The 13,966-nt window shown below is 52.8% G+C and overlaps 1 protein-coding gene across 1 annotated transcript; it reads right to left on the bottom strand.

Moving 5' to 3' along the window:
• Positions 1–9,711: 9,711 nt before the first annotated feature.
• FEV (FEV transcription factor, ETS family member) lies at positions 9,712–13,487 on the bottom strand. Its single transcript, XM_043910609.1, has 3 exons — positions 13,421–13,487; positions 12,604–12,678; positions 9,712–10,298 (listed from the first exon to the last, which is right to left on the bottom strand). Exons 1-3 carry the CDS (start codon positions 13,470–13,472, stop codon positions 9,712–9,714), a joined length of 714 nt encoding a protein of 237 aa, XP_043766544.1. The 5' UTR covers positions 13,473–13,487.
• Positions 13,488–13,966: the final 479 nt, after the last annotated feature.

Genomic DNA, 13,966 nt, shown 5'->3' with positions numbered 1-13,966 from the left:
GACTGAACTGAAATGAACTGACAGTAGATCTCAATAAATGAAAAATGGGTAAATGAACCAAAGTAGTGACAGTTTCCATGTTTTGCTTTGGTTGTCAACAAGTATACAATTAAATATATATCTTTAGGACACAACTGTGGTAACTAACTCCTCCCAGATATTTGATATTCCTCTTCTCTTTTTGAATGTTCTTGTTTTATGCTGGATTTGGAGATTAGGATTTGTTCTGTTTTTGAATTTTATTCTGGTATTTTTATAGTATGTTTAATAGTGTCTTTATTTCATTAATTTATTTTGGAATTTTTTTTTGTATGTAGTGAGAAGGAGAGAGAGAACTATTTTCCCCAAATGAATGACAGGTTGCACCATCTTTTGAACAGTCTTCCTTTTCTTCCAGTGTATTCCATCTCTATCTTTTATGAAATTTTCACATGTCCATGGGTCTGTTTTCAAGGCTCTCCTGGGTTCCACTGGTCTATGTGACTCCTGCTGTGCTAAACCACACCTCTGATAAAATGACTGTAGTTTTGTGGTATGCTCCTTGTTCTTTTGCTAAGACTTTCGTGGCTATTCTTTTTTTTTTTTTTAATATTTATTTATTTTTGGCTATGCCAGGTCTTTGTTGCATCCTGCAGGCTTCTTTCTAACTATGTCTCATGGGCTTTCTAGTTGAGGCACTGCACACAGTAGCTACAGCGTGCAGGCCTCCTTAACCCGAAGAATGTGGCATCATAGTTCCCCAGCCAGGGGTTGAACCCACATTCCCTGCTTTGGAAGGCAGATTCTTAACCACCACCGGACCAGCAGGGAAGTCCCCCAAATACATCATCCAGAAGAACTTTAGAGCCAAGCCTGTCAGTTTCCATAAAATCCCTTTGGAGAAAAAATCTTGGGACTTTGATTGAGACTTAAGAGTTTATAGATGAATTTGGACAGATCTGACATTTTATAATAATGAATCATTCCACCCAGAAGCATGCTAAGTATTCTATGTATTCGGGTCTTCTTTTATATTCCTTAGTGAATATTTATAGTTTTATTTTTCCATTTAGATATTTCCCATGTATTCCATTAGGTTCACCTGGGAATGTATTTTTACTGCTCTTGTAAATCTGTCATTCCCAATTCTTTTCCTTATTTCTACACAGTATGGAAAAAGCAGAAGTTTTTGTGTACTAACCTTGTATCTTACTGGATATACTATTTTCATTAGTTCTAATTGATTTCCAGTCAAGTCTCTTAGATTTTCTAGGGAAGCAATCATATTGTCTGCAAACTAGGACATTTTGAAATCTTCCTACCTAATATTTGCATATAGCAGATAACTTTTCTTGTCTTATTGTGTTGTCTAGGACTTCCATTAGAATGTTCAGTAGTAGCAATGATGACAAGGTTAGAAGGGGTAAAAAAGACACCACTGCCTTGTCCGACTTATGGGAATGTTTCTCATATTGCAAAACTTGCTTTTTTGTCTTTTAAAGCTGAATATTCTGTTTTATGTATACTGCTATATAGTACAGAGAAGGCGATGGCACCCCACTCCAGTACTCTCGCCTGGAAAATCCCATGGACAGAGGAGCCTGGTAGGCTGCAGTCCATGGGGTCACAAAGAGTCAGACACAACTGAGCGACTTCACTTTCACTTTTCACTTTCAGGCATTGGAGAAGGAAATGGCAACCCACTCCAGTGTTCTTGCCTGGAGAATCCCAGGGATGGCAGAGCCTGGTGGGCTGCCGTCTACGGGGTTGCACAGAGTCAGACACGACTGAAGCGACTTAGCAGCAGCAGCAGTGGCTATATAGTAAGTCTTCTCAAATCATTTTTTGGAAGTTGATAAAGCTTTAATCAAAATAATTTTTCAAATTGCCGTTCCTTGTGGAACACCAACTGAGCCATGATCCTGGGCAGGTACAAGTTGGGGACAGAGGATAAAGTGGCTGAATGCTCCTCTGGGACTCCTTTTTCCCTCCTGACATTTGAAAGCAGTGTTATATGATGTACAGAACAAAAGACTAGGAGCCAGAGGTATGAGTGCCTACTCTACATTTACTAAAAGTTGATCTAAGACAGTTATTCAACGTCTCTGAATGTCAGTTTTCTCATCTATCAGATGGAAACAAGAAACTCAGATTTGTGATGTCTTAGCAAATGGCTATAATAAGAATGACAATATTACTGTTTTTGGAGTAACAACCATTGCTATGGTAGTCAGCACTATTAATATATTTTGACAGAGGGATCAAGGGACCAACACAGGGTCCAGAAGGGGACCTTAAGCTGCTCTGACCAGCTCTGCTGGCCCCCAAGGCAGTAGGGAGCCCTAGAGGCCTGGGCCTCCCATGAGCAATCTGTGACCTGGGTGATATGTGTTTACTCCTTACTGCCAGGCCTCGGCCCCAGTGGGACCCACGTGCCTCTCTCTGGAATGCCAGCCAGGGGACTTGCTACAGCTGCTGGTGAGTTAGATGCCTGTGCCAGCCTGGCCCAGCCCAGCAGTATTCCTGAGTCTAGGCATTTGGGCCAGGAGACCAGGCCTCTCGTGGGACTCTCCACTCCAAGGATGCCCCCTGACCCAGCAGTGAAGAACAGCTGGGCCTGCCTCCTCCACTCACCTGCTTTGTGATGAAGGGTGGGGAAGGATGCTCACTGGGGGCACCTCAGGACTCTCGGCATGAAGAATCCTCAAACTGTGAGAACACGAAACAGCAGGCACAACAGTGGGCCGATGCTGTACTAACATCCATGCTGCAATATGTAGTGGAAACGTGCTGAGATTTGCAGCAAATCTGGGCCCTGTCGTTTCCTCACGGGGGGACCTTCAGACTTTTTCCCCTCATCTGTCATATGGGAATTGAAGAGGCTATTGTATCTGATGAAATCATACATATGGATGTGCTTTGCTAACTGTAAAGCACAGTACACATATAAAGGGGTCCCAAATCTAGCCCTTTTGGCACATGGTTACAGACACGGCCAGTGGACACACGCGTGTAGAGGATGGACCCTAGAACTTGTCTCTCTGTCTGCTTGTCAACGGTAGAAAACCAAGAGGAATGAACTGAAGAACTGGAAAGGTGATCATAGAAAAGGAGAATGAAGTCTAGAGGTTATCAGAGCCTGGGACCCTTCCCGATTTCCCCATTCACCTCCCCATCTAATGTCGCCCCAGATTCTCTATGTTGCAGAATAGAAAAAGATAGCCCTGTCTGGAGCCTCCGTGATAACTTCCTGCTGTGTTGCTAAGCAACCTGGCCTCCTCTACCAGAAAATGGAACCCAGGATCCGGCCTTCCAGCCTCCCTCAGCTACTTCCTCCTCCCCCAACCTCACAGAAGAATCTTCTCTGACTCATAGAAGAAGTTGGGTGCAGTGCTGGGGGGATTAGACTGGGGAAGGTGGTGTGAGCCCCCAGAGCAGGGGGCTGTTCTGGGCTGGTCAGTGCTGGGGGATGGTAGTTATGGAATGGTCCTCAGTGCTGGGATCTATGGGCATATGCTCTGCCCATGGCAGCAAACCAACAAGGTGGATATAACCAGTGTTTCCATTTTACAGATGAGGACAGTGAGGCTCAGAGAGAGCAAGTAGCCCTCTCTTTCCCACAGGAGATAGGCAGAGGTTGCGCCTGAATCCATGTCCTTCTGGACTCCCTCTACTCCATCATGCCATCTGAGATAAATGCAGGGGTCACACTGGCCACAGATTCTAAAATGTATTTCTCAGAGACCCACAGACTTAGAAAATGAACTCATGGTTTCTGGGGGGAAGGGATATTTAAGGACCTTGGCAAGGTCAGGTACACATGACTATTTTTAAAATGGATAACCAGCAAAAACTTACTGTATGGCACATGGAACCCTGCTCAATGTTATGTGCCAGCCTGGATGGGAGGGGGGTTCAGGGGAGAATGGATACATGTGTATGTGTGGCTGAGTCCCTTCACTGTTCACCTGAAACCATCACAACTTTGTTAATCGACTACACTTACCCCAATACAAAATGTTTTTGGTGTTAAAAAATAAAACAAAAATAAAATGTATTTCTCACTCTGTAATTTGTCTGGAATCAAGGTGAGTACTGAAATTGGGAACCTAGCCTAGGATTGGGCTGAGATTTGGGAAAATTATCCTGCCACTCCCTGGGCTTCTCAGAATCTCAGAATCTGCTCGGTTTTCCATGAGAAAGGATCAAGGGAATAAGGGATGGGGAAGGAAGTGAAAACTGGGCTGCTTGGGCTTGAATCACCTTGCTGCCATTTAGCAGCACTGTGACTGCAAGCAATTTATTTAATATTTTTGCGTCTCGACTTTTCCTCATCTATAGAATGGGAATAATACTAAACCCAACTCCAAAGGGTTGTGAGGACTGAATGAATGTAAAGCTCCTTAAATAATGCCTGACATGCAGATGTTCAATAAGTATTAGTTTTATTATTATTACTTCTAGGACACCTTAGCATATAAAGCTTTCACATCCCTAGTGGTTAAGAGAACTCATAGCCTCTGAAATCAGACTGGGATCAGATTCTGCTCTGCCCTTTCTCACCATGTGACTTCAGACTTAACCCCTCAGTGGGTTGCAGGTCACCTCCACACAAGGAGGAGGCTTTCCAGGAAGGCCCCAGTGAGAGAGGAGCTGGTGTGATGGGTGAGGACTTGAGCTATGGGGTCGCAGGTTGAGCCAGGCAGTCAACTTCTCAAAGCCTCAGTTTCCTCACCTGAAAGTGGAGATAACCATCCCCACCTGGCAAGGTGTGGCCAGGGCAAAGAAAGACCACAGGTAAAGTATTAGCATGGGGCAGAGCACGGCACAGAGTCAGGTTCAATGAATGGCAGGCAAATATTTTATTATCAGCAGTTCTACTTGCTGTGAATTATAGAAAAGGTTAAGGAACAGGTTGAAGTGAACTGCATGTAAAAGATACTTTAAAGGGAATATGAAGGAATGAAGGCTAGAAAAGTACATCACAGCAACCCATTTTGGTGTCTGCCTGTGGTCACATGGGCTGATGTACGAGCAGGTGATCTGTAGGCCTCAGTGCCCTGGGTGGCATCACTGCTCTGTGGCTGCGCAGGTCTAGAGCATGTGGCTATGGATGTCCTCACACGGCATGCTAGTTGGACTTCTGATTCCATCTGCCAAGTGAAGGCAAGTGGAGCTTGGTCTCAAGGAGCACACATTAGTGGAGAAGACACGGGTCTGTGTGATCCTGGGAGGATGGGGGAGTGATCCTATAAACACGGTGACCAAGGCCACCTCGGACTATGGAGAAACCACTCAGAGCACTGGGAGAAGGCCTGGTGAGGAACCTGGTCCTGGGACAAGCCCTGAGACTTTGGCCAAGTTTCGTAACATCTTGGGCTTTGGTTTACTTATCCTCCGAGTGGATAAAGCCATCTAGGCCCCTCTGTCTTCCTCCCTGACCCTGGACAGGATCAATAGATCAATGGATGTGAAGGTGCTTTGTAAACTCTGTCATGCAAGTGCATGGCAGGGGGTGGGGTGGTGAGTGAGCCATATCTTTGCCAGTGACATGAATGAAGAAAGAGAGAAAAGGCTCAGACCTTCAGGGAATGAAAGAGGGGCTGTACCCTGGACTGGGAGAGAGTAGCAATGGTGGGATCAATACCTTGGAGAGCCAAAGACCAAGGGGTTAAGGGTCAGTAAGGACAGGCCTGGGTCATCAGGAAGCTGAGTGTGGTAAGAGTGTGGCTCCATCAGGGCTTGGGTGGAATGGAATCAATCCAAGACGACAGTAAATGGAATCCCAGAAGAATTATCTGAGGGTTAAATAGTAAGTCAGTTGTCAATCTACGACCAGAACTCAGGTTTTCTAATGCCCCATCCTATAAGCTTCCCAAACTGGCTTGTGTGAAGGAAAGAATAGAGGGCAGGGTGAGCTCTAAAGATGTGATGTCATAGGTAAGAAAAAGTGACAGTGAAAGTCACTCAGTTGTGTCCAACTCTTTGTGACCCCACGGGCTGTAGCCCACCCAGGCTCCTCTGTCCATGGGATTCTCCAGGCCAGAATACTGGAGTGGGTAACCGTTCCTTCTCCAGGGGATCTTCCCACCCAGGGATCAAACCCAGGTCTCTCGCATTGCAGGCAGATTCTTTACCATCGGAGCCACCCAGGAAGCCCATAGGTAAGAAAACCGTCTAATCTAACACTTCCCCTGGCTTCCCAATGATGCCCAAATCCCTCCTTTACCAACTCACTCGCAGGACTTTGAATCTCAAAGTAAGCTAACCCACCTCCCCTCTCAACCTTCCAAGGAAGGTTAGTAGTCCAGTGACAAAGCACTCCTCGTCAAGGTCCATGGCAGAAGGTTCTTCATGAGATCAAGTTGACATATCTGCCTCACTGTAGCTTTCTACCATGTGTCCCAGTACACACGTCTGGGTGCTCTGCCACAAGAAAGCTCTCTGAATAATTGAGGACAGCTTCTGTGTCTCATTCCCTACTGTGATTTCCCAGACCACATTTCCCATGGTTGGTTTTCCAGCATTCTTCCTTCTTCACTTGGTGGGTCCACTATTCTATCTGTTCTCCATTTGATCTTCTCCTGAAGGTGTTATCTATTAATAACACCGTGTACTACATGCTGGGGGCACAATCATTTTTTTAAATTTATTTTTTTGCGCTGAATCTTAGTTGCTGCATGTGGGCTTTCTCTAGTTGCAGCGCACAGCGGCTACTCTCTAGGTGTGGTGTATGAGCTGCTCATTGCAGTGGTTTCTCTTGTTGTGGAGCACAGGCTCTGTGGCACGTGGGCTTCAGTAGTTGTGGCTTGTGGGCTCTAGAGCACAGGTTCAGTAGTTGTGATGCAGGGTCTCAGCTGTTCCTTGGCAAGTGGAATCTTCCTGGACCGGGGATGCAACCCATGTCCCTTGCATTGGCAGGTGGATTCTTAACCACTGGAACATCGGGGAAGTCCTAGGGGCACAATCACTACAGCAAGTGGATCATTTCCTTCATTCCAGGGTGGCCATAGCTGCATCAATGCATCCTCAGAACACAATGGTTTTTCTGCATTTAGCTTTCAGTCTCCCATGTAATATTGTAACTAAGACACCGCTAAGTGTTGTAACTAAAACACTCATACTCCTTGCCAGGAAATTTCACCTTTTTACCTTCAACCCACAATTCTTAGCAGCCCAGATATTTCTGGAACCTGGTTCTGTCTCCCTTGTGTATTCTTTCTTTCCCCTCAGCTTCTACTCTCTGCAGAGAGGCCCTCTGCCTCTCCCTTCGAGTCACTGAGTTCCTCACCAGGATAGACTCCTCCCCTGGCCATCTGCTGCCTGAAATGCATGATCCCACCCGTCCACCTCATGAGGTCTACAGAGCATAGCAACATGGAACGTGCTGATGCCAGAATGTTAAGGGACTAGGCGTGTGCTAGTTGTTCAGTCATGTCCGACTCTTCGCAACCCCATGGATTGTAGCCCGCCAGGCTCCTCTATCCATGGAACTCTCCAGGCAAGAATACTGGAGTGAGTTGCCATTTCCTTCTCCAGAAAGGGACTAAAGCAGGCACCATTTAATTCCACAGGGCGTAGAGAAAAGGAAGGTGATTATGACAAAGGGTTATAAACAGTGACCTCTGTGTAATGAGATGGTAGGTGACTTCTCCCCATGTTTCATTACATATTTCATTCAACTGGTATTTAATGGAGGCCTTGTCTATTTTTCAAATTTTCTATGCTGAGTGTGTTATTTAGAAAACCAGAAAAAAATTAAGTGAAGATGAAAAGAAATACTCTTTCCCTAGATGGACCTCAATGATTTCATTCCCTTTGGGAAGGAGCATTCAGGCTCTCCCTGCACTTATTAATAATTGACCTGCCTTCCCCCTGCATTTCCTGCCCACGGGGCACAGGGAAATCTCCTTGACTGCCTCAGGCAGTCTCCAGGCAACAAGTGAGGAACCTTCGGTCCAGGAGGGATATGGCCCCGGGGAAAGAAACACGAGGACCACGGAGAAGGCCTGCCCTCTGTGTTGTTTCCGTCTAAGGGAACGAGTTTAAGGCAGTTTTCCTGCCTACAGGTTTTGTAAGAGGCGTGAAGAAAGCATAAGAGCTGTGGCCCCGGGTGGGCACAGTACTCAGAAAAGCCTCAGGTGGTGAAGAAAATGGCTCAGCCAGGAGGACCATCAATTGATCCACTTCTCAGGTTTCGCGAGGTGGGACCTGGGGTGCAGGGCTAGGGTTCCTCCCTTTGCCCTCCTCTCTGAAAGCTAAACTTGGCCTGAAGGCTTCCCAGGTGGCGCTAGTGGTAAAGAACCTGCCTGCCATTGCAGGAGTCATAAAGGACGAGGGTTCGATCCCTGGGTCGGGAAGACCCCCTGGAGGAGGGTATGGGAACCCACTTCAGTATTGCTGCCTGGAGAATCCCCTGGACAGAGGAGCCGGGCGGGCTACAGTCCAGAGGGTCGCAAAGAGTCGACACGACTGAAGCGGCTGAGCACGCTCACACGTCGGATCCTCAGCTTAGCTGCAGAACCCGGCTCTGGCTTATCTTCCTCAGACCAGCAGAGGGCGCGCGCCACCCGCGAGAAGGAGGTTTGCAGCCGCAAGCCCGGAGGGGAGAGAGGCAAGCGCAGAAGGGGAGGTTACCCTCTGAAAATGAGAACGCAGATCCAAAGAAAAGAGAACGTTGGAAATGCTGCGGGCGGGCGGGCGGGCGTTGGTGAGTGGGAGTGAGAAAACAAGTCTGAGTGAGGGTAGGATAGGGAGGAGAGGGGCGGTGGGGAAGGGGATGAAATGGTGACTGAGGGATATGATGATGTGAAGATGAGAAGATAAGTTGGGGTGGAGTTTGGGATGAGGGAAGGAACTTGTGGAAGGATGGGTGCGATGAGGGTAGGTGGGATGCCAGGGCGCGTTGGGAGAAGTCAGGATGGGGTAAGGTGAGAAGGGGCAAGCGGAAGGCCCAGCAAGGCAGGCGGAGAAGGGGTCGGTTGCGAGGTAGGAGGGGGCTGCAGCTGGAACCCACTCACTAGGAGCTCTGCGCTCCCCTCCAGTAGAACCTAAGCCTGCCTGCCCTCGTTCTCTGGAGCTTTTCCTTGACAGGCCTTTCTGCGCACGCCTGAGCTGGGCGTCTGGTTACCTTCCTGCCCCTACCCCCGCCCCGACCGCCCCCCCCTCAAGTTTCTGGGGCAGCTAAGAACAGAGAGAGGAAGCAGCGGGGAGCTTGGGAGCTTTAATAGGTCTGGAAGGGAATAGAAACACACTGCAGTCCTGCAGGAGGGTTGGGGGTGGGAAGGAAGGGGGCCTGGAAGCTACCTAGAAATGTGTGAGGTGCCGGGAGAGGAGAAGGTGGACTGAGCGGGGGGGGCCAGGAGGGGAATAATGAGAAAAGACTTGGAATTCGAGAGAGGGGTCATATCAGAGGGGCTTCCAGGAGCCAGAGGGAAACACAGATGGAGGGGAGGGAAAATCAGGAGAGATGGAGGGACCTGGGGTCTAGAAGATTAGAAGTGGGGGCACAGTCACCCTCCCTCGGGGGCTGCGGGACGAGGCGGGGGCAAATCCAGTGGTAAAGAAAGACTGAGGCGACGTCAGTCCCTTCCCGCCCGGGGCTGGGTGCAGCGGGTGGAATCAAATCTGAGCTGGAAAGAACGGAGGGGGAGGCCCCGGCCTCCTCTCCCGTATATGGGTGGGATTGAGCGAGGCTCCCGGCGGCTGGGAGAGGCCCCCGGGGCACCCGGTCTAGTGGTAATGACCCCCCAGATGCGACGCCGCGGCCACCGCGCCGAAAGGCCCGGGCGGCGGCTGCAAGCCCGGGCTGGGGTAGAGCGCAGCGGTGGCGGCCGCCGTGGCGGCGGGGCCCGGGCCTGGCCAGTAGGAGAAGCCGGCGGGCGCGACGCCGGCCGAGGCGGCCATGAGGTTGAGTTTGGAGAGGCCGGGGAAGGGCAGCGGGGCCAGGCCGGCCGGCAGCTTGTAGAGCGCGCCGTCCTGCGCGGCGGCGGCCGCGGCGGCGGCTGCGGCGGCGGCGTGGGCGTGCGCGGGGGGCGGCTGGCAGGCCTGCGCCAGGCCCTGGAAGTCGAAGCGGTAGGCGTAGCGCTTGCCGTGCACCTTGCTCATGATGTTCTTGTCGTAGTAATAGCGCAGCGCGCGGCTCAGCTTATCGTAGTTCATGTTGGGCTTGCTCTTGCGCTCGCCCCAGCGCCGCGCCACCTCGTCCGGGTCGGTGAGTTTGAACTCGCCGTGGCCGCCCTCCCAGGCGATGCAGCCGGCGTTGGCGCGGTCAGCCAGCAGCTCCAGCAGAAACTGCCATAACTGGATCTGGCCGCTGCCTGTGGGGAAGGGGGCGGTCAGCCACAGGCGGGATGAGGGAGGCGAGCGGCGGGGAAGAGGTGGGGTGCGAGAACCCACCACTCCCCCGGCCGAAGTCGGATGTGGGGGCCGGTGTCAGGGAGGAAAGGGGCACGTCCAGCTGAGTAACGGCACAGCTGGAGCGGCTGGCCAGGGAGGAGATGATCAGCAAAACCGTCCCTAGGCAGTACCACGCTTTCGCACAATGGAAACGCAACCCCACGGGCGCACAGCTTTGCAAGAAGTAGGGAGCGAAGGGAAAGCATCACTTCTTCCGTGTGGGGGCAGCGGTACTCCAAGGCACAGGGCTCTGGGAGGTAAGCGAAGGCGGGATATCACCCCTCGGCCTGAGAGCCCTTACCGGGTGCAGAGCCTGCATAACCGCTCGGGGTAGCCTACATAGGTGGTTAGCTAGCCACATCCCAGCTGGACAATGTCCAGAAATCCAGAGGGAAGAAGTCGGCCTGCAGCGGGATCACTCGGCCCACGGGACAAGGCATACACTTGAAACCTCTGCCTGAGGTGGAGAGAGTTGATGTATGGCTTCCTTGCGATACCATGTCAGACTGGGATGGGGACAGTGGTTCCCTAAGTGTGAGAGGAACGGCAGCCTCTGAAGTCTCCCACCCTTGCCAGCGTCTGGTGCTGGGGCTACTCCAGTTCAGCCTTTTTTTTTTTTTTTTTTTTCGGAACAGGCGGGATTCCCAGGGTACCAAGGTGTCGCAGTTCCCAGGGGACACGATACACAGCTCTGAGGAGAGGAGACCCAGATGCTTCTGTGCTTGGCTCCCTGCCTCCGCCCATCTTTGGCCAAACTCCAGGCCCTTCTGCCCTGTCCAGATTTTCAGGGTTGCTAGAAAGGGCCAGGAGGTTTTCCCAGATAAGTGGGTAGTGAGAACTTCTGTTTCTCTGTCTTGGAGCCTCAGTCAGACAAGTGGAGAAAAATCTTGACAGAACTAATCCCACCACCCCCCCTACCCCCACAACACCCCCACCCCATCCCAGTCCTCACACCTACCAGCATGTATACACACACTCTTTTAGAATAAAATGGATTTTCTTCGAAGTTGTCTGATTATTGTTTTAAATTGAGCCTGGTGAAGCTCTCTTCTTTTTTCAGTGATTTCCTCAGAACCCAGATGCTGCCCTCCACCATAATTTTGACCCCAATCCTTTCACACCAGCTCTGGGAGGGGCTCCCTGGCTCCAGGTCAGGAACACTGCATTTTAGGGTCAGAAGCACAGCAAGGGGTGGGGGAAATGTGCATCTGGTACTGAGAGATGTAGAGGCTTGGAAACTCATTCCTGTTGGGTGTTGTGCTCCCTTTTAGATAAAGCAGTTGCTGGCCTTGTTTTCCTGGTCATGGTAATTATCGGTCACTTGATGAGATCTAGGGTACCAACTGTGGGGCTTCGCCCCCCCCCCCCCCGCCCCCCGGTAAACAATCTGCCTGCAATGCAGGAAACACAGGAGATTCACATTCAATCTCTGGTTCGGGAAGATCTCTTGGAGAAGAAAATGGCAACCCACTCCACTAATTCTTGCCTGGAAAATCCCATGGACAGACGAGCCTGGCGGGCTACAGTCCAAAGGGTCACAAAGAGTCAGACATGACTGAGTGACGACGCACAGGGTACCAACTGAGCAGGGACCAGTGGGGAGGCTTTCCCTGGTAGGTCAGCCAGGTCCCGCTGCCAGCATGGCAAAGCCAAGGGTAATTTAGCGACCAGCCAAAGGCAAGTGACACCTGAAGTGGCCTAGAGGACTTGGCTCACGGAGCCGGGCTGGCCAGGCCAGTGAGGCAGGTGGGCGCTGGCCCTGGTGCTGATGGTGACTCAGCCTGGAGTGGCCTGAAAGCACTTCTCCGGGGTCACCTTGCTGGGTGGTGTCCAAGCTTTGTGCTCCTGCTGCCAGTAGGGAAAGAATACCAAGCACCAGAGCAGGAGAAAAACATTCCCAGCTGAAAAGGGGCGGGCCGGGCCGGGCCGGGGTGGGGTGGGGTGGGGGCGGCAGGGTCTTCTCAGCCTGCCCTGGCCTGCAGGATCAACACTGGGTCTCAGAAGGTACCAGAGCCAAAGGCCAAATGAATGTTTCCCACCCCCCACCCCCCAGCCTCCCCACAATCAGGCCCGGACCCGCCGTTTCCCAAAGCCCAGCATTCCACATCGCCGTTGGGGTGGGAGCGCCCACCCGCCGTTGGGGTGACAGTGGCGCCTGTCGGTATGCGGCGGGTGCCCCGGGACCCCATCCTCGACTCCGCCCGTACACTCCGGCGGCCAGCTCACCTTTCTGTACCGCGGGGCTCAGCGGTCCCCAGCCCGGGCTCTTTCCTTCTTTGAAGAGACCGTCTCCGACGGGATCTGTGGCAGCGAGAGAAAACAGTCAAGCGGATCCAGGCGGAGGTTGCCAACTTGACCGAAAGCCCCCCAGGCCAAGGCTCAAGGGGGAAGAGGGGGGTGCCATGGTTCCCGGGCGAGAGGCTGGGGGCCCTATTCGTCCGGCTCCTCCTCCCGGAGCCTGGCCCGGGCGCGCGCCGCGCGGAGCCCCTCCATAACGCCCAAGTCAGGAAACGCGTCCAGGAAAAAGGAAATCCGCTTTCCGAACGGGCCGGCGGGAGCCTTATAAAGCAGAGCGGGGTTTGCGCCAGCCGAGCTGGAGCGCGCAGAGCCCACCGGAGAGGAGGGGACGCCTGGAAGGCTGGGCTGGTGGGAACGCTCGGAGCACGGAGGTGAGGAGCCACGAGGGCGCCCGGGCCACGCCCGGCTGACCACAGCCCCCCAACACTGCACGCGCGCTCAGTCCCTTGCAACACTGAAGACCCCTGCTCCCTTACCAGGCTCTTTCAGCCCCCGAGCCGGCGCTCCTGGCTTCCCAGGCTCTCACTGTGCTCACTTCAAGTCCTCTAGACCTCACACTTAAAGCTCAAAGCGCTCCATCTGCTTTTAAGGTTTCCTGATGCCCTAGCTGGCTCAGTTCTGCCAGCGATCCGAGTCTCTGGACCGCGCCCCCTTCCCTTGGACCCCAGCATCCCTGTCCCAAGCCCTAACCCAGATTTCCCGCCCCGGGTCCCGGTGCCTCCAGCCCCCAGCTGGTCCCTGGTACCTGGCAGGTACATGTTGATCAGCAGGGGCTGGGAGGCGCCGCTCTGTCTCATCGCCGCCAGGGACTGGGTGGTGGGAGGTGGGGGGGGGTGGGAGAGGGGGGGATCGCGTCAGGCGTTGAGCTCCGGGGCACAGATCCCCGCCCGAGGCGACCGAGGTGACAGGGAGAAGAAGGCGGCGCTGGGTCCAGCAGGGCCTGGCAGGAGGGGGCTGCCCGAGTGCGGCGGGGGATTTGGGGTGGGGGGGTCCTGGAGCGACGCTCCCAGCTACCAGGCTGTTCGGAACCCTCCGGCCCCCAGCGCGGGCAGGGGCCGCAATTTCCGTTTTAATTAAGGAGCTGCCGCCTCGGCCTCCCGGACCCCGCCCCCGCCCCTCTTATCGCCCCATCGCAATAAAGTCTCCAACGTGCCGCGCGGCAGCCAAGCGCGCCAGGCAGCCCCCCGCACCCCGCAACCCGGGAGACGCGCGGGGGATGGGCCTGGGCCTGGCGCTCTGACGGGGGTCAGGAGCCCATTTCTTTTCCGCCTCCCTGACTCTGAGCAAACAG

This window comes from Cervus elaphus, chromosome 8 (genome assembly GCF_910594005.1).
Source record: "Cervus elaphus chromosome 8, mCerEla1.1, whole genome shotgun sequence".
In the NCBI taxonomy this organism is placed as follows: Eukaryota; Metazoa; Chordata; class Mammalia; order Artiodactyla; family Cervidae; genus Cervus; species Cervus elaphus.
This window is presented reverse-complemented; position numbering and strand designations above follow the sequence as displayed.

Bases quoted from the DNA above. Each gene is read 5' to 3' on its own strand.
- FEV (XM_043910609.1), bottom strand. From the start codon at position 13,472: ATGAGACAGAGCGGCGCCTCCCAGCCCCTGCTGATCAACATGTACCTG. The intron at 12,679-13,420 runs GTACCAGGGACC...TCGCTGCCACAG, and splicing joins GATCAACATGTACCTGCCAG to ATCCCGTCGGAGACGGTCTC. The intron at 10,299-12,603 runs GTGAGCTGGCCG...CCTTCCCCACAG, and splicing joins GAGCCCCGCGGTACAGAAAG to GCAGCGGCCAGATCCAGTTA.